The sequence below is a fragment of the Dinoponera quadriceps genome, unplaced genomic scaffold (assembly GCF_001313825.1).
Source record: "Dinoponera quadriceps isolate SergipeBrazil2010 unplaced genomic scaffold, ASM131382v1 scaffold587, whole genome shotgun sequence".
In the NCBI taxonomy this organism is placed as follows: Eukaryota; Metazoa; Arthropoda; class Insecta; order Hymenoptera; family Formicidae; genus Dinoponera; species Dinoponera quadriceps.
In genome coordinates, this window is record NW_014554777.1 from 467,149 (window position 1) to 492,981 (window position 25,833).

Sequence of the window (25,833 nt, forward strand, 5' to 3'; positions counted from 1 at the left end):
CCGAAGTAGCCCGAAGTAGTCCGAAGTGCCCCAGAATTTGTTAACTTTCACAAAGTTTTACAAAACTGTAAGCTGTTAGCGGTTTTGCGATTCCACCGAGGAAACTAATGCATCCGACGGGAGTATATTCCGAAGAAGCCATGCTCAAGAGAACGGGGTGGGCCCGACAGGCCGATCGCGATCTCTCGATATCGTTCGTTCCGTCCAACATCAACCCTCTTTACCCCTCCGCTCTCGCGGGCTTTCCGCACCGATCGTCCGTTCGTGCCCCATCCTTCCTGGCTGCACTCGTGCTCCCTCGCGACAATAGGGGCGAAAGCCCCGTGGCCGCAGCGACCGATTAATTCACTACAAAGGGGGATGCGTATCGCGCATCGAGCCCTCGACAGGCCCCTCTAAACCCACCTTCGGCCCTACTGCCAAGAGCGTCCTCGCTCTCGTCCCTTCTTCGCCCATCGCAGGAGGACGACCCAATCCCATTTGGAGGGTGGGACTATTTCCTATATAAAGCTCGGAGAAAACTTAGACACGTCAGTTTTGGGTAAACCATCAATCGTTGCATTAGTTTCAGTATTCGAAAGTAGGACGAGAGAGAAAGCGAAAGAGAGGTTAGAAAAGGCAAAGATTTTATTTACCTGGCGAATCAGTGTCGGTAACGAAGCTTCATGTGATACGATCGGAATCCTCAACAACACGCTTCAACCTCTGTGGAGGATGCCTCAGGATTTGTTTCGACCATGGCTCGCTTCGGACACCACCAATGAGACGTCCAAAATGTTTACCGTTGATAGAATATTACACGACAGATGCAAACAGCACGACGAGCGTGTAAGATCTTTGCCGAGCTCGACAACATCAACGAACAGCCCTTCTGTAACTCTGGCGATATCTGAGGACGAAGGCTCGACGTCGTCGAGCGCACTTGAACGTACGCCGTTCGCGAGTCCGGGTGCCGCGGGACCATCGTCTTTCGCGAGTCCGGACGCCGAGGGACCATCGTCTTTCGCGAGTCCGGACGCCGAGGGACCACCGTCGGTCGCGAGTTCGATGGGACCCGGGTTCCTCCATACCTTTCCTAGCCTATATCCAGTGGTGCATCTCGGTGTCCACGCCGGGGTCTATTGCGGAGTTCAACCGGGGTCTATCTATTCGAGTATCCTAGCTCCTAGATTGTACGATCGGTCCGTAGAAGAAGCGGTACAGATGGTTCATCGACAGGATGCAGCCGCCAAACAAATGAAGAAAATGCGTCCCAAGAAGTTCCGGTGTCAGCATTGCAACATGGCGTTCAGCAACAACGGCCAGCTCACGGGCCATGTCCGCATACACACAGGTGGGCTGGAATGTTTGTTGTAATTTATTATTGCAATTTACTCGTTCGTTTGCTAAGACAGACGTGACGGTATGGTGACACACTTAGTATATGTTTGAATTAAATATGAGATATAATGTATAAATGTATAAATTAAATGTAATACACGAATGGTTGTGAATATTTATAAATTGTAATAACATGAACGGCTGAATGAATATTTATAAATATTAATAACTCTTTTCTATTTCTCTCTTTTTTTTTTTATAAAATCAAGTGCATATATAGACACAAGTGCATAAATTATTTTTTGTTAAACAAATTATTTTGTGATAAAGTGATCTTAAAGAAAAAATTGTTTTACGTGGAAACGTTTCAGTCCTTGATTGAGGTCCACTTCAGCCCAGATACAACTAAAAACTATTATATTATATAAATTAGTTTTTGGCAATAATTTAGTTATATATATAAATTTCGGAAATTATTAACAGCTTATACATTATGTTCCGGGATTTTCCGGTCAAACTTCCTTAACATCTTTTGTGAGTGAAACTGATACATTATGGCACTAACAGAAGTTATATTCGTCATTTCCAATAATCTCAAGTGGAATACACATCTCATATACATAGACTAGATAAACGTCGCTGCTCTATTCCTATCTTATAACATTAATAAATCCGTTATTGTATCGTCGATAGTTCATATTTCCGTTTGAATTAAATTATTTCCGTTTTTTTCTTACCTCTACTCCTAGAACACTACTGACGAAAGTTGATTAGAAAGTTCCGGGAATATTTGGGATGCCGTCTGGCATACATCAAGATAAGAAGAAAATCCAATTTCACGTGAAAATGCGCGAAATGTACTTTTCTTAAAATATATCGAAATTCTAACAAGGTAACGCCACAAGAGCGCGCGAATCTAACATCGACTTACTCCGTTTCAGGTGAGAGGCCGTTCACCTGCGACTTCGAGTCCTGCGGAAAGTCGTTCACCAGGAACGAGGAGCTCACGAGGCACAAGCGAATTCACACCGGCGTTCGGCCGCACTGCTGTCTGCTTTGCAGCAAGCGATTCGGCCGTAAGGATCACCTGAAGAAGCACACACGAACCCATGAACCTCGCGATCCGTATCGTGTCCCGGCGGCGGCGTTAAGCATGCTCGCTCTCAGCCAGTTACAGCAAGCCAGCGAACTTTCGCCGTACGTATACCACGTCTGATCATGGAACATCTGGGTAAAAGAAAAAAAGAAGAAAAAAAATCAATCGCAACGAACGGAGACACAGGGTAGCCGATCGGAAATAATACCCCTGGAATCGCTATTAATTAACTGCCCGAGGAGAATTACAAACCAATTAAATACCAATATATTTACGCGAACGTGTGCACGATTGATATTTGTTAGCTTATGCGCGCAGCAAGAAGCTCGTTCGTTTTGATCTATATATTAAGACTGAAAAGGGATGTCAATGAATCTACGCATCAACTGTATGATTTGTCTCTTTCTAGTCATTCGTAAAATTTTAATAGAGGAAAATTAACTCTCTCACATCCGCACGCTTGACTCATAATGTATTATATTATATTATACACTCTTCATGTGGGTCGCGTACGAGTGGTGATGTTGCACTACAAAATGTATCATTTGCTACGTTTTACAGAATGTGACGCACCACTGTTGCCTTGATAACTTTAGATATCGGAATATTTTTGATACTATTACTTACATTTAGATGGAGATCTGTTGCGCAACGAACTTGCAATACGAGACGAAAATCGATGCGTAGTCGTCGAGAGTTTCGCAATATCTTTGAACGAATATTCCAGTTTTCGTACCTCACAGCGGTACCAATCATCTTTCCGTACTGTGACGGCATCAATCAGCGTGATACAATGTATAAAATGTATATTTATTTATATACTATATAAGGTAATATATAATGTGTAAGATTTAATTTAATATAACGTAAATATTTGACGAGTACACGAGTTGAATCAGTCGCAAGGTTCGGTTGGATTTTGTAGTCAAATTTAATCTTATTCCATTCAAAAGAAGCGTATTATTATTTATCAACTGAATAATTGCCGTTATATTATTCATTATTAATCTGATTCTCACCAATGTTCCAGCAGCTGTTATACACTCATTTATACTATTATACTATTATTGAGGATTTATGGTTAAAGGCAGAGAAATCGAACTGAACTTTTTTGCGGGGCGACTCAGTACATATACACACAATATATACATATATTTTATTACATTTGGCAGAGATTTATTTGTCGTTGGCATAATAAATGTTTATAAATCAATGTCGTTTATTAATCATCTTCGTGCCGTATCTGCCTTTACAATCTCGGCGATAACAGTCGCTTCTCCAAAATTCGCATCTTTCCGTCATACACATAAAATTGCGGCGCTCCGCTATAAATTTGTTACATTGTTCGCGCGCGAATTAACTTTATGGTGCAATTGTAGATTCGAAACGACCGAGGACGATCGATACTTTCATAAATGGCGAAAGCGTCGGGCAAAATGTCCAGTAACAATTCACAAAAGCGACAATGCCTTTTGTTGATATTAAAACACACTCGCTCGACCGTAATTTCCTTGCTTTCTTAGCAAATCTGTGCGCCGCGAACGATACGAGCGCGTATTTAAATAAAGCAACGCTGCGCGAACGCTGCCATCAAGACCACCACCATTTTCGCGGTGATTGAATTCAGGATGGCTCCACCAGCCAACTGCAACCCCTCGAGTAATAGAGATTCCCCTTGCTCGTTTATACGATGCGCTGTGAAGGATGTAGGGTGGAGAACGGTGGGCTGCGCCCTTTCGCCCTCGGCAACGGACGGTTACCATACGCAGTTCTCTGTGTATGTGCCCCTCTTCCGTTTTTTTCCATTACAATACGTTTGTACGGGATGTTTCGCGGTTGCGTACGAATCCACGATCCTCGCAGGAGGGGGCAAGAAGTGGTGAAAAAAATATTAGGTGCAATTAATTCTATCGGCAATCATCCGCTTTGGAGCAGCCACGGGGCAGCTTTAAGACTCTCGCCCCCTAATCGCAGCCGTATTGAATTAAGAAATCGCGTGGAAATTAATTAACTTTTTAGCTCAGTGTGATACAGACTGTTAAAATATGTCGGACTCGCTGCGTGTATTTCTTTCCGTTTTCTTCCGCAATAATAAACAGTCGTATAGTTCAATCCGTGCTTGTGCGTCTCACATTTTTAGGAAACATTCCTCACGACAATTAGTCGAGATCTGTAACGACTTATCGATCCTCGTGCTAAAATGAGAGTATGAGTACGTTCTATCGATCCAACGACGGTGAAAAGTCGTCTTTACTTGAACATCACGATGCAAAAGAGAGGGATTCGTATCCACGATCGCTCGCTTCGACGTCATGATTCAATACGACAGAGGCGAGGAAACGGGATCCTCAGCTTCCGGTCCGAGGCGTAACGCGGATACGAATGTATGATGGACAAGATTGGATAATCCGAGGAGCTATCGCGATAGCTTGGCATTAAGTGCGACGGATTCTCACACTAGGAAAGTTTCGGTAGCAGGCGGGTAGCGGAAACCCCGCTGGGACATTCGTCGAAGCTCGCTGACACCCCCCTACCGTTCTGCAAATATATGACCGCGAGCTATCCCGGGTTCTTTCCTACAGCCTCCCTTGCCGTACGCCCTCCTCGTCCACCGAGCTCCGATGAGTCCTTCTCGCGAGGGTGCAAAACTTTATTCCGCTTCGAACGCCTCTCTTTCTCTCTGTTTCTCTCCCAGAATCTAATTTTTATCCTTCCGCGGGCGAAAGTAACCTCCACCAATATCGGTTCGAGTTTTCGCTAGTGAAAAAGAACAGTTTCACGTCCCTCGTTAACCATTTTATCCTTGTTCTCGGCTATTTCCTCTTTTCGCTCTCTTCCCGCCTCAGTTTCGGCTCAGATTTCCGCAGTTGAGAAAGAAATGTTTCACGCGCGCTTTAACTACTTTATCCTCGCTCGATGAAGTTCGTTCGTAGTACCAAAATATGCTTAGTGTTTCAAATTAATACAATCAACACCCATTCATCGCCGTTTTTGCGTCCGTCGATATTTCAATCAGGTATCGCTTCGGTGCTCGTGCTATTTTACGCGCGAACCACTTCGTGCGCGGATACTTCCTTGTTGCCCCTGTTTTCGCCTTTACAATCTCTCCTCCCCCCTCCTCTCTCTCTCTCTCTTTTCTTCCTTTCACGACCCCCATTGAATAGATCGCCGTCAAGCCGGCCTGTTGCAGGCGATATTACCGGAGGGTGACTTTGCCTCCGTGACTGAAGTTAAACGATGCCTTAAACGCACACGGATTGCACCGGCCCACCTTAATCTGGGATTACTCCGGTTGCTCGTCATTAGATCGGGTTTACACGAAGAAAAACGCCGGCAGAGCCGCTTACTCTCGAAGAGAACCACTTGTACTCGTACCCTCAAAACAAACGGATCTGCTTTTGTTTGAAATCTTCCCTCCTGAACTTTGACTTCCGCATCTTCGCTTGTCTAAGTCGAACAGTGTGGGCAATCAACATTAAGTTGTTACCACGTTAACACGTGCGTTAAACCACGTTGTTAAGCTTGCGTCTCCCTGCCAAAGTCTTGGCCTCATGTTAAATCTTTAATTCTACAATATAATAGGAGTTAAGATATGTTCAATTCCATAATCTACTCTTGCTTGATGATGTCTTACATTTCCGTTTTCGCTGTTTCAGAGTCGAAATAGGTTGTTTTCATATGCATATGAATTTAATAAAGTATCAGAAGCATTTATAGCTTTAAAATGGTAGTAAAATTAAATCCTTAGAATTAAAGATTCAAGGAAGAAGTTGAACATATATATACATATACATGTTGTTAAAATAAGTTTTTATTAATCTATTAGCCATCCAGTAGGCGCAAACTATCCTCAAGTATCAAAGTAGAATCAAAATTTCGACTCGGGTTAAAAAAGCGCGCCCTAAAACTGACGAGAGCGAAGCGGAAAATTTGCGAGGCCAAGAGGCAAACAAGCCCCTCCGACATTTGATAATTCAACCGTTTCCCGGGAAGAGCCAAAGGTCAGCCTCGTGACGAAAGCTCCGGACGGCCCAATCGCCGCGTTTGCAAGTGAAAATCGCATTTCACACGCTGCGTTGCGCTCGATTTCGGCTGGCGCGAATAACATCTACATCGTCATCCGAACTCTCCGAATTTACAACGGTCGCGGGGTCCTCGGCCCTAATAGCTGCCGGAGTCGCCGAGATCTCACTGTCAACGAATACAAATTCTTCCGCCTTTGCCGCTCATTCTTCTCGGCTCTCCTCGCGCTTCCCGTTTACGCGCGTCCATCTATCCAAACATTACCTGCGCTACCGTGTCGCGCACACATAGCATCGCGACAGTTATATGTCCCTCGCGCAGCGGTGCACACCGCGGGTGGGCCTGTATATCGGAATGTTTGCCCGCGTCATTGTTGCGCGTCCGACACTCGTCCGATATACCGTTTCTCTAACGTGCGATTTAAAAAGCGTTTAGAGTCACCCTAATAGGCCGTCCTCCCTCTTGCCCCGATGCGAGTCCTGGGCTTTCTCCTCTATTTTCTCTCTCTCTCTCTCTCTCCTTCTCCTTTTCTCGCTTTCCTCGGAGCGTCTCTCGCCACCTCAGGTGTGTCCGGACGAGAGTGTGTTCTCGCGCTCACCAGAATGCCGCGAGCACACCCGCGGCGCCGCTGACTCTCTGATATATGGATCGTCTATATTCGCAATTCTCTCTTCCAGACGCGACAACGTTGCGCTACGTCGTCAAGCAAGATGAATACGCGCGGGGATACGCGGGGATACTATACGTTGCGCGCACCTAAAAGGCGCGACAACTCCGTCGCTCTCGCTCAGGATGCTAAAACGGGCTGGGATACCCACGAGGTCGGCTAGTTTGTAGACGAAAGAAGGTGCGACCGGTGTAATGCGGTAATCAAAAGGACTGCCGAAGCGCAAGTCGCGAGCGTCAAGTCGATCGATAAACGTCGGGGAACAGTCACTTCGAGAAAAATGCATCGCAGATGTAACACCGCGGGACATGTCGGGATTACGAAAGAAAACGGTATTCAAATTTCTTTTATCAATATCATATCGTCGTAATGACCGTGATTATTTATATTTAAAGTGTTTACGATAGACCGCGCAGCAACCTTGTTTCCTCCCTCTCATCCGGGTTCTTCTGTTATAATAAATTGAAACGTTTATAATTATAATGTTCTGTTATAATAAACTGCAACGTTTATGATTGCTATTGCTTTTATTTTATCGCAGAATGTTTCGAATTATTTTATAAAGAAGAGAGATATAGAAATATGTTTTCCCTCTTATTGTATCTCGTTATAGTTTTCACATTGCTTATGGATCATTTATACATTTAATGGTTAAATTTATTGCTTAATTTGGTATACTGGTGCGTTTGGATAATTTCCAGCTGGACCGTAGTTACAAACCAAATATTGTTGGTTCCATTTGCCATCCTTGTAAAATATTCGTCCACAACCAATAGTCTTCGTATTACCATAAACTATTTGAGTATAATGACCTATTTTCTTATACGTGTCATCTTTCCTAAAAACAAATGATTCTATTACAAAGTGCGTTTGTGCTTCAAGACACGTTTCATAACATGTTTCGTAGTAAAATGTTTTATTTTCATTAATACTATTGTAATAATGATCACATGCACGTGATCACTATTACAATGGTATACATATATATATATATATATATATATATATAAGGTTTTCACCAGTGCTGCCTTTTATGCATGCACGTGATCACTATTACAATGGTATACATATATATATATATACATAAAAGGCAGCACTGGTGAAAACCTTATATATATATATATATATATGTATACCATTGTAATAGTGATCATGTGCATGTGATCATTATTACAATGGTATTAATGAAAATAAAACGTTTTACTACGAAACATGTTATGAAACGTGTCTTGAAGCACTGTGAATGAAAATAAAACGTTTTACTACGAAACATGTTATGAAACGTGTCTTGAAGCACAAACGCACTTTGTAATAGAATATATATATATATATATCTGGAAATACAATGTACGAAATAGGCACGACTGTAATATTCAAATATATGAAGTACTTACGGAAATGAGGAAACATATTTTTTGTTCATCAAATCCACTTCACTGTACCACGAAAGAATCATTTGATCCACAGTCGAAAGGTTTTCACCAGTGCTGCCTCTTATGGCTACGTTCTGGCCAACTTGGAATCTTTCTACGATGACATTCATTATTCTTCAATAAAGTGCACATAATTTATTGTGTTGTACATGTAAACGAATAGATATAATTATTCACCTATATTTCTACAAGCATCATGGCCGTATTTGCATTGATTAGCCCATCTCTGTGCAACCATTGCTAATTCATTATCCCAAGTCTGAGAAAATAGAATATTAAGTACATGTATTAGCGCGTATTCTACTAATGCATTTTACATTATATCTTACCAAGTCTGGCATTGTAGCTGCCGCTGGTTGCGGGCCCGGATTTCCTCTCGTTTCTTTACCCGCTGCAACTTTTCGCCTCAGCTGGTTGTGTAGAGTCACTATTGTCTTCTTTTCTGCATCGGTTAAACCTGCTTTTTCCCATTTGCTACATGTTGACGCCGGTGTAGATGACTGTGGCATGATATTATGCTTAATTATGCTCAAGTATACGCAACAAAAAATTCAAATTTGTATCGAACATCGCGATAGATTTAAAAAAATATGTAATTATGCCAGAAGCGATTTGATTTACTTCGAGAAAATGATTGCTGCGTTCTGATTTAAATTTCGATGACTTTAATTATCATTTGTAGATAGTTGTCATGAATATATGTGTGTGTGTGTGTGTGTAAATATTTATTGTAAGAAATTAATTTTGCTTAATAAATGTGTGAGATTAAGGCGAGATTACTCGCACGCGCACTTCTATATTCTATAAATAAATGATGTCGTGATTGTATATGTGAGTGTACGTACTCGAAAAAATGTAAGATTAACGTTTCAATATTTAACTCGGAACAGAAACGAAAGATTGTTGATAATCTTGAATTTTGTTCGTAACTTTAAGCATGTTCAACTACAAAATATGTGAATATTCCTACTTACAGTATACTTGCACATCGTATGAATATTTCCATAGTTTACGCATGACTTCAAATTGCAATAATTTGTCGCGATTGTGCCCATAAACACCCCCGCTATGATTACAGTAAAGAACAACATACAACTCGACATTTTCGTCGTGATATATATTTCATGGATTTTTTCCGTTTTCTAAACTGTTGTCAGTAACTTCTCGCCTATTCCTATGAGAACTTAACGGAATAGTTCTTACTTATATACTGTACATTCGACGGCATTATCGTATATACCAATGTAGTTTCGTCCACGTACTCGTTTCAAGAGGTCGTTAAAGAGATAAGAGATAAAAAATACCTGTCGTAAGAAAAAGAAAAATAATGGAAATACGGAAAAAACAATAAAAGCGTCGAATGTACGGTATATAAGTAAGAACTATTCCGAATATAACGGAATTCTGTATATAAATGAATAGTTCTTACTTATATACCGTACATTCGACGTTTTTATTGTTTTTTCCATATTTCCATTATTTTTCTTTTTCTCATGATAAGCATATATTTTTTGTATCTTATCTCTTTAACGACCGCTTGAAACATAAACGAATAGGTGGAATCAATTTGACCTTCAACCATAAAACTATCCAACAACTGTACATTTCTGTTCACATAACTTTATAGTTAATCTTTATGTAAAATACAATCTATCTTTTGCTTGAGTGCCTTATACAAAGCTTCAGTCGGAGGAAAACTTTTCGCTCGTTATCCTCCTTTTTTTCTTCTTTTATCACAAGTGTAAGTTGCAAAATAATACACACACCGGATATGGTTCGAACGAATTTAATTTTATACTCTCAACAAAGCTTTAGATTTCAAAAACAAAGTAATATGTCGGTCTTGGTGTTTTCCTTCTAAATATTTTATACTTAGATTTCAATCGTTAATTGAAGCAGTTCCATGCGTTCGCTTCGCTGTATGCAGGTGGCTCGTCTCGTCCCCAGATCATTTCTCATTCAAACCCGAGCATTAATAAATTTTAAAGACGAGAAAAGCGTGAAGAGCTATCGCGTCGATTGAAAAATCACAACGCCCGAAATATTCGGCTTATCATTATACGTCAATGGGACGGAATGGCCGAAAAAAAACGACTCGATGTCGGGCCGCGCACTTCACTGAGAAATCATCGTTTTTTTTTCTCCATCCTCTTTCCCATTCTTCCGAGACTGTCGGGCGTCAAAAAATGGGGGCCTTGGTGGGCGGGTGGCTATTCGGATCACTAAGGGAGATATGAATGGGAACCAGAAGTCCATTCACGCGCGCACCTGACTCCGAGCACCGAGTCGTGAGAATCGAGCCGGAGATTCTTCAAGATCTCTTTCTTCCGCGTTCGGCCCCGTGGATGCTCCGCTCGAACATCCTCGGGGATGAAAAGGAGTGTGATGCACAGATTTTCTCCGCGACGTCGTTTCTCAGAACGTATGCCTCACGCTCTCGATTACGTCTAAGACGCGATGTGAGATTTCAGCCACGTATAGATCCGCGCGGATTATCAATATTACCGATAACACCAAAAATATTACGTTCAGCAATTCAGTTATATGTCACAGTTATTCAATACATCGAACACGAAATATTTCGTGTTTAGCAGACCGTACGTCGAGAGCGGATCAGGTAAATAACGCTGTTAGTTTAAAATATTTCTATATCCGACTATCCAAACTCACGTGTATATGTACTATCCGGGTTCCCAGAAACCAGAAATATTTATTTAATAGAAATAAAATCTTTTTTCTATATCAAGAAGGATTTGACATAGCCGTGTGATAATAATATTCAGGTTCTGGGAACGGACTAGAAGAACAGAGCGCCATACGCAATGCGTTAAAAATAGTTTGAGAATCTATGAATGGGAGAAGGGAGGAAAGATCGTCCTGAGGAGCTTTAGAACAAGGTTTGGCACCTGTCGTGTTGTGTTTTGTACGAACTTACGTTCCCGAATTATGAAGGGTGTATACCTGATCCGAGACAAATTAGCCGCACACACTGAAGGATTCGGAGTAGAAACGCTGACTACCGGATTCTTGGTTCCCCATTCTCGTACGTTCCGGAAATTCCATTCGACACGCGTTAATCATCCGCATCTCGCCGGTTGAGACTAGAAAGATCGATCTCATGAGAACACAGCGTGTCTTATTGTACTCCTCCTCGGAACGCATATGGAAAATAATTACGTAACCATTGTCTGTTCCAGGATTTCTCAAACATGATAGGAACTGAAGGCGCTTGCTGGGAATCTCGTGTACGTATGTTTGTCAATATCAACGCAAATATAGATTTCGAGTGGCGGCATTTTTACTATCGCATCGATTGAAAATACTGACACTCTTTATTTATTTCGAATGAGATTCCATTCCAAGGAATTTAAAAAGTACTATTGAACGCGAATGATTGCATATAAGGAAACAGGCGACACAAGCATCTAAAATATGCACGTCTTCGAGATATATTTAGATGTCTCTCCAAGAGACATCTAAAACAAGCAAGATCATTTAGACGTTTTTAAAACATTTCTTAAATATTTGCATCGCCCGGATAACTTATATCAATGTGTGCTTATTATTTAACTTATCTCGCGTGTCGTAATAAAAGAACCCGCACAATGTCTCGTTCCTGCCGTAGTAATCTTCGTATATTTTCGTGGAATTTTTACTTTACAGTTACTTTCTTCTTCTGTGATCGCCAAGGTCGCGGTGCCCGGAATTCCAAATCGATCTTATGTTTCTTATCGGCGTTGTCGCACCACTTCCTGATTCTCAATACGAATATATTCGGATTTTCCTCGAGCTCGATAGGATTTTCCATCTTTGGTTTTTTATTCTCATCCGCCTTAGGATACAACGTGATCGTGCGGCAACCCGCTTCCTTCTCGGATGAGCTCTTGTCCGCCGAGGACGCGTCTTTTCGAGGAGTACGACAGAGTTCCAAACTTCCGTTGGCCATTTCGAACGAGACTCCGTCCTCGCATTTCCTTAAACTCGACTCCGACTCTTTCGTAGTTGTATCTTGGCCGATACACTCGCACGGGGGATCGTATTCCTCTTTGATGGGCTCTTTGTGCGTCCTGATAATGACGCGATTGTCATTAATGACAGCTTCGATCTCTTTGTACGGCTGACCTTTTCCAACGATCGCGGATGTAATCTTGTCGGATGGAGCTCGCTTTGAATCGAGCTCCTTCGACTTCAAGTCGCTTTCGCTGCTGGCGTATTGCTTGCGGAAATTTTCTCGAGACGCACGAGATATCACGGCCCGTGTCTGTCCGGGCAAAGAAGTCGAATGTATTAATCCTATCCAATCACATTTATTTTCGAGTCTTTAATTCGCCACACTCCGGTGAAACCGCTCGACTTTGTCGTCTTGTCATTTTCATTCTAATTAATATTTGTAAGTTTGCAATGCAGGAATTAAAGATACAGAGCCTGAATAAGATGTTTATGATGTCAAATTAAAAACGAATATGGTTTAAATTAAATTTATTGTTATATGGAAAAGAGTGTTTCCGGAAAAAAAATTCTCTAATGATTTTGCAAATACGATTTAAGGAAAAGTAATGTTCGTTCGTTGTAGCAGATACGTGCAGCAAGACTCTATAACTTTTAACGACGTGTCGTTATCATTATATTGTTATTACGCAGATTTTTTGCCATATATTATACCTCCGCAACGCCAACGTAGCGATAACGACACTGTCGTTGACAGTTATGGAATCGCACTGCTAAATTCTTTAAGAAAAAGTAATATACCACGTGAAAACTAGAAAACTGAAAAACATTTAACAGTCTATTAGATCGGAATATGGCAAGCTAAGGTGAAATATGTTTACGACGTAGCACTTGACACGTTGAGAAGTAATTGAGGGAAAAAGGAGGAAATATATATTAGGCCCTAATAGAACTTTAATATTTATTATGCCAAAACTAGTCTTTCTAATCGTTCCCATCTCATCTGAATATCATGTGATATGATATATGATATGATATGCCAAGCTGTCAAAATGACAGATTGACTGAATAATCAAGTCATAATGTACACGCATAACCAGGTACGATATACACGACTGGACAGTGAGTTTTGGCCTAGTAAATACTAAAGTTTTACCGAAGTTTAGTATGTACAAAACTTTGGCAATTTATATAATAAAATACTTTGTCTCCGGATACAATCGAATGGAATGAATCAAAACAGCAGGGCGAACACGGTGATTGTGACTCGGTCCGTTTAGCGACCAACGGTGATTGTTTTGGGATCAGACAACCGCAATTGTAGGTCGCCGCGATCATTTTTGTTATTATTTTTTTTCTTTACGGATGTGAATAAGAGAACTTATTGAGCAACATGATTGCAAAAGAAAAGAGGAATTTTCTTAAGACAAATTGGAAACCGGAAATTTTGATCAGGTTAACCAAACGGCGACATGTTAGTAATTCGCGGGAGATAGCGAGCCTGCAACGTGAAAGTTGCTTTTTAACGCGCAGCGCTTCATTTAATAATCGATTTCACTGAAATCGCACAGATCATAACCATACCTTTGAATAAACTTGAAGCAAACATGGGACGTTAAAGAAACAAATATAACAGTTTCGTTTCCGGTAAAGACCTCTCGAATTTCAAATTACCGATAAAAATGCAGTTCTCTACTGACAAGGGTAAGTGCGAGAACAGTATTTTTTTAATGAACTCAAGATAAATTTCAATTAAAATTGTATTTCGGAGACTTCGACGTCCCCATCTTCTAGAATATTCTTTATTAAAATATATATTTGATTATTGAGTAGGGATTAATAAAAATCGATAAGACAAGATATATAAAAAAACATATTGGTTCAGATAATGAACTCTCTTCAATAATACATGACGCTCATAAAAACTCATAAATACTCATAAAGGTATTTTATTTACGAAACAAGATGTATGCCTTTGTCCCTCCATAACTCAATTGCCATGTCCGCCACCGTGTCCGCCACCCTCGCCTGTCGAGAACAGTTGCTCGAAATATTACCGAGAGATAGGAGCAGAGATGATTGGCAATCAGTTGCTCATCAGGCTGGAAAAGGACAAAAGTAAAACAAAAAGGAAACAACATGAATGGGATCCACCTTGTGATTGCGTCGAGATTCAAAGACCGACGAGCAAAAGAGGCCCCAGGATAATTAATGCGAATTACGAAGACCGCGTTATATTTCGTGTTCAGTCCTCTTCTCAGCTCAACAAAGAATCTACTTATAATTCACAAACTGTCGCCTACAAAGTTCGTCCTGTGTCGTTTGATCTTAAAGAATCAGCAGTTTTTGATTTACATATCTTTAATACCATAAAGTGATATTAAGTCCAATTAAAATTAAGAGGTTCAGAATAATTATACAAATGAGAACTGCTTACTTTCGTTTTTGTCGACACTTTTCCAACCCTTTCGATAATCTTTATTAAGGGGAAAATCTATATAGTCAATGTAAAAAAATGAAAAAATAATAATAGAATTTCCACTTATAACTTTCATTTCTGCATGGAAAATTATGAAAGATCTAAAATTTTCGTAGATTGAATCGTGCAAAGATGATCAGGACAGCCATCGATGTAAGACCATCACTGTATATCCTCACAAGGGTATTTCAGGATCCCAAGAAGTATACACTAATCATACAACAGAGGGGAATCAGAATGTTTTCCTACTGCGAGTAAAAAAGAAGACAGAATGCCCCGATCAGAAAGGCAGAAACGTCGAGCTTGAACTCAGGACGCCAAAACCACCAAAACTATCAAAGCTTCCAACACCACCACCCACGCAACCTACAGTTGCACCACCGCAACCGATAACTGTTGCCGATTTGCTTGTAGAGGACGTAAATGAATCGGAAAATTCGAAGAAACCTAAGAAGCAATCAAAAAAGAAGGCAAAGAGAAAATAGTCGGCAGCCGCATTGTATTTACGAAACATAATGCAGAGAATAAGAGTGCAGATATAACAAACGACATAAAAATAAGAACTAAATGTAACTACACTATTAAGACGTATGAAAACTCGATTAAAGAACACGATTACTAATGATTTCCAAATATTTTTCCATATTTTGTAAATGGAAAAAAATGAGTTGTATTAATAGAATTAGTCAACAGCGTCATAATTGGGGCAAATCTTAATTCCATAACAATATCATCGAAACTTGAATTATTGAATTAATACTTGAATTATTGAAACGATAGTTATAGTACAGTTTTAATAATATTTCGCTATCGAATCGATAAGGTTTACTCCCATTACGGCGTTGTTGACCAGCCCTGTTGATATAACAGTATTTTTTTCTGTGTATCTTGCGCGTAAGATGGAACTTAAAGCTCGGCTATTTCCGGCCGCCATTTTAGGCAGACGACTGTGATAGATGAGAGCGGCTGAAAAATTGACCGTTATTTCAGGAATTCGTCTTATTTTCTTTCTGTGACAAATGCGCCTTTACTGTGATTACATGTCGCCCATCATCGGCTGCAACAGGAGAGGATACTTCTGTGGTAACAGCGGATGCAGCGATTTTCTAATAAGCGTAACTCAAGAAATTCTCCGGACACTCGACGAGCGCGTGTCTGTGCCCCGGACGATCAGTTAACGACGGGTAGCCACCGACGACGACGATTGAAGAAATATTTGAGTAACTTTCGAGCTACTCGTATCCGTCGTCTCGGCATTGTCACGAATCCACTCGAGGTCGTCACAGTCGGCGGATCACGAGTATGTATCCCGCGCTCATCGTCCCGCTAAATGTCCACCGTGCGAGGTATCGATCATGACGTATAAAGTTCAAACGCACAAAGGAGGATGAATGTCGCGATTATCAAGGTGTGGCGCGTGAGGAAAGAGCGAGACGCGCGTACACAAACGTAAGAAAGGAGAACGAGGGGAAAAAGGGAGAGCGCGGTGACGCGAGTGTAAGAAAGTGCGCGGGCGGTTACGTAATCGTGAATGCCGTGGGAGTTCATAAAGGTGTCGTTCGCATTCTGTGTGGTCGCGTTTAAGAGCCGGCGACAATGGTCGCTGGCCAATAAATTAGGACGCCACGAGAAAAAGACGCACGCACTCGCTCGGGGACGAGGAGACAGCGTGACGAGCGAGATCGCGACGGTGTGTGAAAAGCTACTCGTTTTTTCCCCCGAATTTCGAGACTGGAAGAGCAGACGCCTGCGGTCGCTGATGAATGAAGCGACAAGTGACCGCGATATTATACGTGGGACGTGGACTTTCTACGCGGGCAAAGGAGGGGATCGAGAGGCTCGGACGCGTCCTCCAGGATGAAAGAGCGGTGATAATTCATGGGCCACTTGAGAAACGCGTAAAATCGAGACGTTTTCGCACGGTTCGGTATAAACGGAGATTGAATGCGTATAAAGGAGCTCGTAACACTTCGATTAAAGATTTCCCGCGCTCTGCCGTCGATCGATGTCGTACGAGTGGAAGGTTTCTTACGAGAACGGTCGCGTGATCGTTTCGATGTAACGCAGGCAGCGTGAATTCAGCTTGCCGAATCGCACTGAAGTGAAAAATGTAGTTATTTTCAGCGACGACAATATCCTTTTTTATTTTAACCGCAAAAATAATAGTAGCAACATGCGTGTAAGGTTATATATTATAACCGACACTATAATAACACTTACCAGAAAAATAGTTCTCTTGAAACTATATTTTTCTCTTAATCCATTAACTGCCAAATTTCTTTTTGAGATTTTTGGCCGGATAAGTTATATATATGCACAAAAAGTTGTGTAACAGTGTAATTATATTCAAATTATGTTTTGTTTTGATCCCCAAATGAAGATCGTCGCAGCTAATGGGTTAATGCGATTCGATTGATTCAGATTCGCGTTCGACCTCTTCAAGAATGAAATCAAAGGGAAACGATTTGACTTTAAAATGACGAATATGACACCCGCTAATCATGTGACAAGATTTGTCTTCATTTCGTGGAAATGTTTTGTGGTGGACGTTTATTCACAGTAAGGTTTTATTCAGAATTGTACTTGTCGACAACACCCGAATGAAAAAAAGACAAATTGAATCTATCTAAACGTACACATATGTGTCGGTATTCGTTTGAAGAGGTTAAAATATACAGAAAGTATCCGTCGTTCGGTGCTGCATTCAATCCGAGATCACCAAGCGAAATAATTGTCACACTTTCCAGCTTGGCAGAAATCGCTGACTCTTAAACGGCGGATTCACTCGCGCTCGTTTTCCATTTTAACAGGCGCTAATTGTCACCGAGACAAAATCGGGGAGAATAAATAAATCAGCGAGCGCGTTCGCCGCAGGTGGTGACGCGCGCGCGATCGCGTCAGGGTGGTCCGCGTCGATCTCGCGCATTGTGACGTCGGAAACCGCGACCGTGGCTGTCCCGATCCGTGGACGGTGGATGAGGGGAGAGCAGAGGCTGTAATATCATCATTATATTACGTCACACAGATGCACGCCGATCGAGGGATCGTTCGAGGCTTTCGTTTTTATATTGCGGTTACGGCACCATTGTGCCGTCGGTGTCCACAAAAGGTCCCGGCCGGACTCCCGCCGGGAGATGGTATACGATATTGCGGGATTGTTGATTGGCCCGCTTCCCTGTCGACAGCTATGGTAATCTGTACGCATTTCCTGTGCGTACCTTCCTCTTCCGACTGCGCCGCACGTCTTCACCTGCCGAATCGGTGACTCGCCAGGACGCCGTGAGTTCGGTACAATTTAGGAAACGTGTCGCATAATCGTCTATAAGTTTTGACATACTAACACTTTTCTCTGCACATTAAGACGGAGAAGCCTTAAATTTGACGAATACAAAAATGCAAGTTATATTACAATGTTGAATATTGCTCGGAAAGCGGCAGCAATTTTCAGTAATGTTTTAACAAATACTAATCAAATAAAATATAATATATAACTTTTCAAGCTGTAGTATTTCAAAATTAATAATCAGAGTTTGTTGTGAATGCCTTCACTCACTGTGAATATCGATATGTTGCGTTTAATCAATAAAGATCGATATGAATAGTTTTGACGTTGATAAGTGCAGGACATGCATCGGCTATCTGGTTTATTTCCAATAAAATGTGTTGTTAAAAATTATCAGTTTAATAGTCGCGTTTAATGTGAAGTGACCACGGACGATCAATTGTATTTACGACCGGCAAAAAAAAATGTTGGCAAATCATGATAGAACCACTGATAATTTTGACGATGCTAAACTGTATTTTCATGTTCAGTTCCACAGTTACGACCTGCGCATTGTGGTAATTTTCCGTTGCGAATTATTTCAATATTTCCCCGGGCGCTTTGCGCAGCTAGAATGTAAAACTGATTCTCGAAATTACTTGAAAGTACCGTTATTTCGTAATATCGTTGCTCTAAGATAATTTCGTCGTATGTGCCGCATTAGGTGGCAGTATCAGAGTCATCACCGCTGTCCTAGAAAAAAAGCTGCTCGTCAAAAATCTGATTTGAAAAGATCAAAGAGCAAATATACCCTGCGAACTGCTAAAAAACCAGGGCAATCTAATGCAGATATTAACGCTGTCAATAAGACCAATGTGAAAATTCCTCGCGAGCGAAAATGTCAAGGATGTCAGAAGAAAAGATCTAAGAAGAGTTTAGAATATTTGACAACATACGAAAGGAAAAATGGAAAGGAAACGTCATCTCTGTAACTACATTCTGTTTTATTTTATTCCTCTTCTCTGATTTTCCATCTTTATCGCGAATATATACGTGAAAGATATTTTTTCATTTTTATTATTATACTTTATTATTAATAATATTAATCATGTAAACTTGTATTTTAGGAACGGGCCAAATGCGACAAATTTTGAGAAGAATACGAGAACGTCGGAGGCTTCCCAGACAGTAAACGACGCGAAATCAACGGTCGTGATGGAATTCTCAACTGTTCAGAAAGTTGTGCAGATCGTCGATAACGACTCTGATGTTAATCCAGCGCGAGCTCCTTTTAAGGAAATTGTTATCCAGAAAGACACGACGGATAAGAAATATGATTATAACGTCGAGCAGAATTTTGCGACTGATGTAACAACCCCGGAAAATTTTTGAAAACCATTTAAGCGGATGGATTCGAGAACAATGCGAGTTGACTGACGATATCACGAATCTTAAAATTCGCAAATGTCGCTACTTAATGTTCCGCAAGAACTCGTATGGTAAGAAAGATATCGTTAAAGAAGTCGCAAAAAGAATCAGAAATAAAGAAAAATAATTTTAAAAATATAGAAATGCCAAGAATGTCGGAAGAAAAAAATCTAAGGAACTAAGAAATTAAAAATTTAGATATATGTATATATATATGCATGTGTGTGTATAAATACATACATATATTCGATATTTAATATACTTCATATTTAAAATATTTAAAATATCCCACAGAAGGTCGAAATGCGTGACGGAATATATTTTCTAACTTCATTTCGCGCGCTTGTTGTATACATTTTTATTATATTTATACACTTTCGCAATCGTGAGTAAACAGGTCTGTTTAAATAAACGCCGTGTAATCTCCAAGACGATAAGAGTTTCCGTAGGCTCTATAAATAACACTATTGATCTCATCGGAAGAACCGTCTGACTTCTCATTATCACTCTATATTTCTCTGTCGTTCGCGCGCTCCATTAATTTAAACGATTCTTGTAAACAGATACGTAAATATACACTTCAAGATCTCGCGCACATTCTGCCTTCTTTTTTCAAGGTTGCGTCGTGGCTCTTTCCGCTCAATGAACCGTCTGACTCCTTGGAACCTTGGTCGGTCTGTTTAACTCGTCTATTGAATGTCGGCGAGGTTACTTCCTCCTTCTCCGAGTATTTTCGACGTTCTCCCGAGACTCGGCCGCGCACCTTCTCTCCGGGACGAGAGCCATGTTCTCGTCGATTCTCGCACTCCAAATGGCGAACGCGCGAATGACTTTTGAACTTTTGTCGTGTATGAATCGAATCGGTCCTCATGCGTTTCGACAATTCGCGCGAGAGTGCTTTCCGGCGTTCGCGAGTCGGTTTTGCGCGTAAGCAACACTCGCTCGAATCTGTAGTCTTAAGATTTTTCGAGAATCTGGGGAAACTAAACAGACACCCGGAAATAATTCGACGATAGAAGTATAGAAAGCGTATTATGTATCGTATTATGTAACGTGCCAGGATTGGGAAATAACGTGTACTGAAAAATGGGTTTAGTCGGATTTACAATGGACAACCAAACGCGTTTTGGTTGGAGGAAACAAAGTTTCTAGTTCACCATGAACAAAATATGATTTTTGTAATCAGAAATTCTGTTTCCTTCGATTAAAATGCGTTTGGTTGTTCATTGTCAGACGGTTCTAATCAAACTGTAATTTTAAAGGTTCTGAAAAAATCAAGTTTTTTTCAGTTTTTTTTTTTCGCGGGTTCTTCCGTTTCTTTCCATAGATGAATGAAGAAAATTGGAAAAATTTTTTTCAATTTTTCCACGGATTTTTTCAGTTTCTTCCTGAGAAAAAATTAAGAAAAGCGGTTTTCTTTGACTATAAACCAAATTCATTTTTCAGTATATTTTCGTAACGTCGTAGTCATTACATTTTTTATTTTATAAAGTTACCGTATTTTTTTGACAGTAACGGTTTGGCAATAGCGTTCTTTTTCCTCGTTAATAACAAAGACGGGGATGCAATTGATTTCATGTGGCAACGAACATTATCGTTACTTTTATCATTACTCAATCCTGGTCATAACACGTTCGCGGAGGTCCTTTCAGCCTTCGCGTCGTGCTGTTACGAGCTCGTACCATACCGAAAAGAGGAAGCACCAGATGCAAGCTATGCAAGCGCTGTTACATATCGTGACGCAGTCCACCATTTCGCGACTCGACGGAAACTTCGCATCTTGTCACGGCCCTTACGACTTTCTCGACGACGTACGCTCCCGAACAGCGCCTGAATTTAACTTCTTCTTTTTTTTTCTAAACCTAAACGACGAAATTTCGCACACGATTCGTAGACCACGACGCGACGTTGGATAGCTGTGTATCACGATAACAATAACACACGAAGTGCGAGATGTCACTCGATGACAGTCCGGCTGTCAGTTGCGGCGCTGTCGGCCGCAGTCGAACAAAGAATGGAAGAGATCTTTCGCGTCGGTCGCGTATGACTTCGTGAAAAAGAAAAATCGCTGTATCTTCAACGCGCACGTGCGCCTTTCGGTAAATCCAGGATGCTGGAGATTATCGCGTTATGCAGCTGCGCTTGTCTAGCGTGTCTCTGGTGCGTTCTCGCCTTCGAAGTGTGAGTTTAACCTGCGCTGTCCGGCATTTCGGCTGGTTATCTTGCGTTTAGCGTGATTCGTGATCCGATAGGTGCTTTATTTTAGAGCGAAAGACAAGTACTGCGACCGTTGGACGTTCGACAAGCTCTGCGGACGGCGGTGTTCGAAGTGCAAGAGCGCTTGCAGACGCGTGACGAAAGGGACACGAAGTTTGCCGTGTTGCAAAAGTTCTTGCTCGCGTCTGCAACCACCTTGGTGAGAAAGTCGTTGCTCTCCCTTTTCTTCGGCCAAATCCTCGCGATATATATTTAACCCACGCGTTAAAATTGCTTCATACTTAGCGATTCTTCTCCACCGTACAAGCTCGTGTGCAAGATGTGTCGTCGTGTAAAAGCAGAATGCATCTGCGCGAAGCTCTTCTGTCATGAAATGACGATGAACCAGTAAGCTCATCTTCCTCGTGATCTTTACAAAAAATTTACAAAATAATTACATTATAAAATAATTACAAAAAAGTGCTAGATTCAAGTAAATAATTAATTCCAATACTTCTTGACAAATTTTTACTTGGATCAACATTTCCTTGATCTAAAGGAAAATTTGCTAAGGAATATTGGAATAATTATTTACTTCGATCCAACATTTTATTTTTCCGCGTAGACATTAGGTATTTCGTATGAATCAGTTGTGCGTGACAAAAATTGTCATCTCTTCGACAGTTCAATGAAACGTCAGCCTGCGGATTTATCGTTCAGATAGACTTCGGGGGAAGGAGGAAAAGGACCAGAGAAAAAGAAATGAGGACATCGGAAAGTGACAATGAACTCTAACTAGTGAATAAATATGAAAACATAAAATGATTATGTACATGTGCGGTTCCAATTGCGCTTACTTCACACTCGTGTAATCGTATTACCTCACAGTGGGCTTGAAAACACACGAGACGTAAATTTTTTAGGCCTTGGGCATTTCAATGAATTTCTCGGATTTCGCAAGGGTCGAAAGGTCGTTTAGTGCATATTGAGCGTACTCGCAAATGATACTCGTTTGATGCATTTCTACGAGTGTTGTGTAATCGATGTGCATCGATGCGCGCTTCGCGCTGTAACGAACTTTACAACTGCACAGACAGTAATTTGCGGCCTTTAAAATATCCCTACATGGACTCGTAATTTTGTCGTAATTTCCACAACCGGATGCTATTGATTGCTCTGTAATCGCAAGATATATTTATCTCTAGAGACTCTCGGTGAGATCGACAATTGACAATCTGTGTAATGCTTGTGCCAATTGCGATTTTGTTATTATCTGAAAACCTTGACGTAAAAATTAAGCGACTTTATGTCTGGAACGGAATATGTAAAACTGAAAATTGCGAAAACTTATTATAGAAATTTCTAATTTCTAATTCTGAGCAAGAACAAATCGATACCAACTTCTACTTACTATATACATTCTTCTCGTTTCTCCTTCGTTTGGCGCATTCAAAAGATATTCCACACGGAGTGGTAAATAGTAAATATCAATATAGGTCAGATTAACGTAATAATAGCATTTGAACCGTGATAAATTTTATGAATAGCGTCACGAAGCGAAGAGGAAAGTAACAAATGAAGCGGCCAAGCTGGCGGAATTCTCCGAACTTTTCCTTCGTGACCCATTACTTTCGAACGGGATCAACGGTCGAAATAATTCCTCATCGTCGTAACTCAGGTCACGTCGGGTAAATTTCGTTACGATTACGAAAACGTCGAGACGGGTGTGCAGCCGACACACTCTCTATTTAAGTTCATGCACGTCGGGATATCGCGTACACGTCAACGTACTTCCTACGTGATACATTATGTATGTGGGTACATGATGCGCTTATGGTGGGGAACCTGGTTTACCACTAGCTCGAGTAAAAGAGGAATCGCTCTGTTTCGGGCAGATAGAAATCCCGTGAACGAGAGAAACCGCGGAAGGTGTCTCTTTACTCGTCGATCTGTACCGCGCGGTGTAACACGTGCGATTCTTACGAACAGCGCGGTATTGCCGCATCTCTCTTCGCCAAGTTTGTCCTGCAAGTAACAAGTAAGTGTCGCGACGTGTCTAACCAAGTGGGTCGTCGAATCGCGCGTCTCGAAATTTCCGAGTACTTCTTTCGCGAAAATGTCGCGAATAGCAGCGAATACACGGAGAATGACCGAGAAGTCGCGCGTTTCTTCCCATTTGCACAAATTTACTCTGAAATCGGAGTTTATTTGTTTTTTTCGACGAAAGTGTTTTATCAAAGACTTAAGGCTCCGGAGTAGTCGCTGTGACCGTTCTTGTTTAAGAAGCGAGAAAACGCATGCCAAAATTTTTTGCGTTATACTTTCAAATAAAAAGATGTATCCGTAAAATGACATTTGTGATCGATTCAGAGAACTTGTAAAATTGGACTTTTCTTTTACTCGAACAATTAATAAGTAGTCGTAAAATTAACATTGAGAAAATCATGAGAAAAGAGATAGTTGGAAAAGAAGGTTCCGTGCCGAATTAATTTAAGAACGAAGATTAAAGTTTATTTCCACGGATCTTCTATTGATTTAAATTTTTGTACTCTTTTCTGACAGCATCATTCTGGTATCAGACTTTGCGCTCAACACACGTATTTACTGTTCTTATCTTCTTTTACATTTGTTTATTATTTGAGAGTGTCCCGTTATTTAATAGCGTCGCTGTTCATTTATATTATATTTCTCGCGCTTGCGTGGTGATTTACTATAATTTGTACCAAGCTTATGCGATCATTGAAAAAGATCCGAACTTGATGGCCGAAATGTACATATAATTACATATTTAAATTAACTTAATTTCGTTCTTGTTTATTTTTTGCTGGTTTGCGCATCGACTCCCGCCTACTGGCTCGCATTGCCGATATTCTTTTCTCACTTTCTTATACATTTATTTCTATATCATTCTTTTCGTATCCATTAATTCTGTTCTTTTTATTCTCTGATAGTTTTATCTCGTGATTATTTTTCGCTTCAGAGGATTATCTCTCTACGTTCGCATTTAGTCGCTAATCCTCTCGGGACTATCTTCGATTGCTCTTTCTTTTCCGAAGTTCTACGTGAAATTTTTCTCGCGTATATCACTCGATATGAGCAATTTTCGACGGTTTACCGGTAACATCGCCTGTCACGCGTGATGTGATTACGAGAGAAATGAAAAATTCGAGGCTCAACGCGAAAAAGAAACACATCATGTTCGACGAACAATCGATATCGGTATTCAGTCAGCCAATCGGCTTTCAAAACAAAACGAGCGGGCGTGTACGAAATTTGGAAATAATTAGGAAAGAGGTCGCGAATGGAATCGAATTCACGTCACGCTCGCGTTCTCTCCTCTCTTGACGTTTCTTTGACTTGCTTCTCGCGTCTTACTTCCGGTGCTCGACTCATCTTTACTCTTCGAGCAAATATTTCGAGAAGGTAAATAAGTCGTTCGAAGACGAGAGCGCAGACGAGGTCGTCCTCACAGCGGTAATAAATCGACACGCTACGACACGCAATGTCAATAATGCGTGTATTCATACTCAGCTCTATGGTGTATGCGTTTCTTTTTCTCCAGTCAAATCAAATCAAACGTAAATTAAATCGAAGTATCGCATCTAATAAAGAGCTGTGTCTCTATACGAACAAAAGGAAAGATTCGCTCTCAAGAGTATCTTTGTGCGGTTTCTTTGAAGGGATTTCTGTGTAACAAATCTTCACTTTTTTTTTTCCTTAATTTACAGTACGAGTTCAAAATTCTTGAGGCTTTCTAAAATCTCCGCTTAAAGATTACAAGTCACTCGTCGGATGGATTTGCGCTCGCGAATTCGAGGCAAAATATTTGCACGTTAAAACGAGGAAAAATGCAAAGGCTTAAATCGCAAAGACGGACGTGGTTTAACGTTGTCCTTATCTGTCCCGATAGTAAAGTGCAAAAGTAAATGAAAGATAAAATTTATTATCACTCAGCAAATATACCGAGCCGGGGAGAGTCTC

General features: G+C 40.9%; 5 protein-coding genes across 5 annotated transcripts; 3 read left to right on the forward strand and 2 right to left on the reverse strand.

Moving 5' to 3' along the window:
- Positions 1–714: 714 nt before the first annotated feature.
- LOC106741725 (Krueppel-like factor 16) lies at positions 715–2,536 on the forward strand. Its single transcript, XM_014614001.1, has 2 exons — positions 715–1,333; positions 2,262–2,536. Exons 1-2 carry the CDS (start codon positions 715–717, stop codon positions 2,534–2,536), a joined length of 894 nt encoding a protein of 297 aa, XP_014469487.1.
- A 5,078-nt stretch (positions 2,537–7,614) lies between these two features.
- Positions 7,615–9,701, reverse strand: LOC106741736 (venom allergen 3-like). The gene is made up of 5 exons (XM_014614013.1): positions 9,514–9,701; positions 8,869–9,039; positions 8,717–8,798; positions 8,501–8,633; positions 7,615–7,944 (listed from the first exon to the last, which is right to left on the reverse strand). The coding sequence occupies exons 1-5, from the start codon at positions 9,640–9,642 to the stop codon at positions 7,764–7,766; spliced, it is 696 nt and encodes a 231-aa protein (XP_014469499.1). The 5' UTR covers positions 9,643–9,701; the 3' UTR covers positions 7,615–7,763.
- Positions 9,702–12,191: 2,490 nt separating this feature from the next.
- LOC106741726 lies at positions 12,192–13,825 on the reverse strand. The gene is made up of 2 exons (XM_014614002.1): positions 13,691–13,825; positions 12,192–12,800 (listed from the first exon to the last, which is right to left on the reverse strand). Exons 1-2 carry the CDS (start codon positions 13,823–13,825, stop codon positions 12,192–12,194), a joined length of 744 nt encoding a protein of 247 aa, XP_014469488.1.
- A 344-nt stretch (positions 13,826–14,169) lies between these two features.
- On the forward strand, positions 14,170–15,451 carry LOC106741727. The gene is made up of 3 exons (XM_014614004.1): positions 14,170–14,191; positions 14,432–14,793; positions 15,083–15,451. Exons 1-3 carry the CDS (start codon positions 14,170–14,172, stop codon positions 15,449–15,451), a joined length of 753 nt encoding a protein of 250 aa, XP_014469490.1.
- Positions 15,452–17,317: 1,866 nt separating this feature from the next.
- LOC106741738 lies at positions 17,318–19,798 on the forward strand. Its single transcript, XM_014614015.1, has 2 exons — positions 17,318–19,216; positions 19,356–19,798. The coding sequence occupies exons 1-2, from the start codon at positions 18,939–18,941 to the stop codon at positions 19,618–19,620; spliced, it is 543 nt and encodes a 180-aa protein (XP_014469501.1). The 5' UTR covers positions 17,318–18,938; the 3' UTR covers positions 19,621–19,798.
- Positions 19,799–25,833: the final 6,035 nt, after the last annotated feature.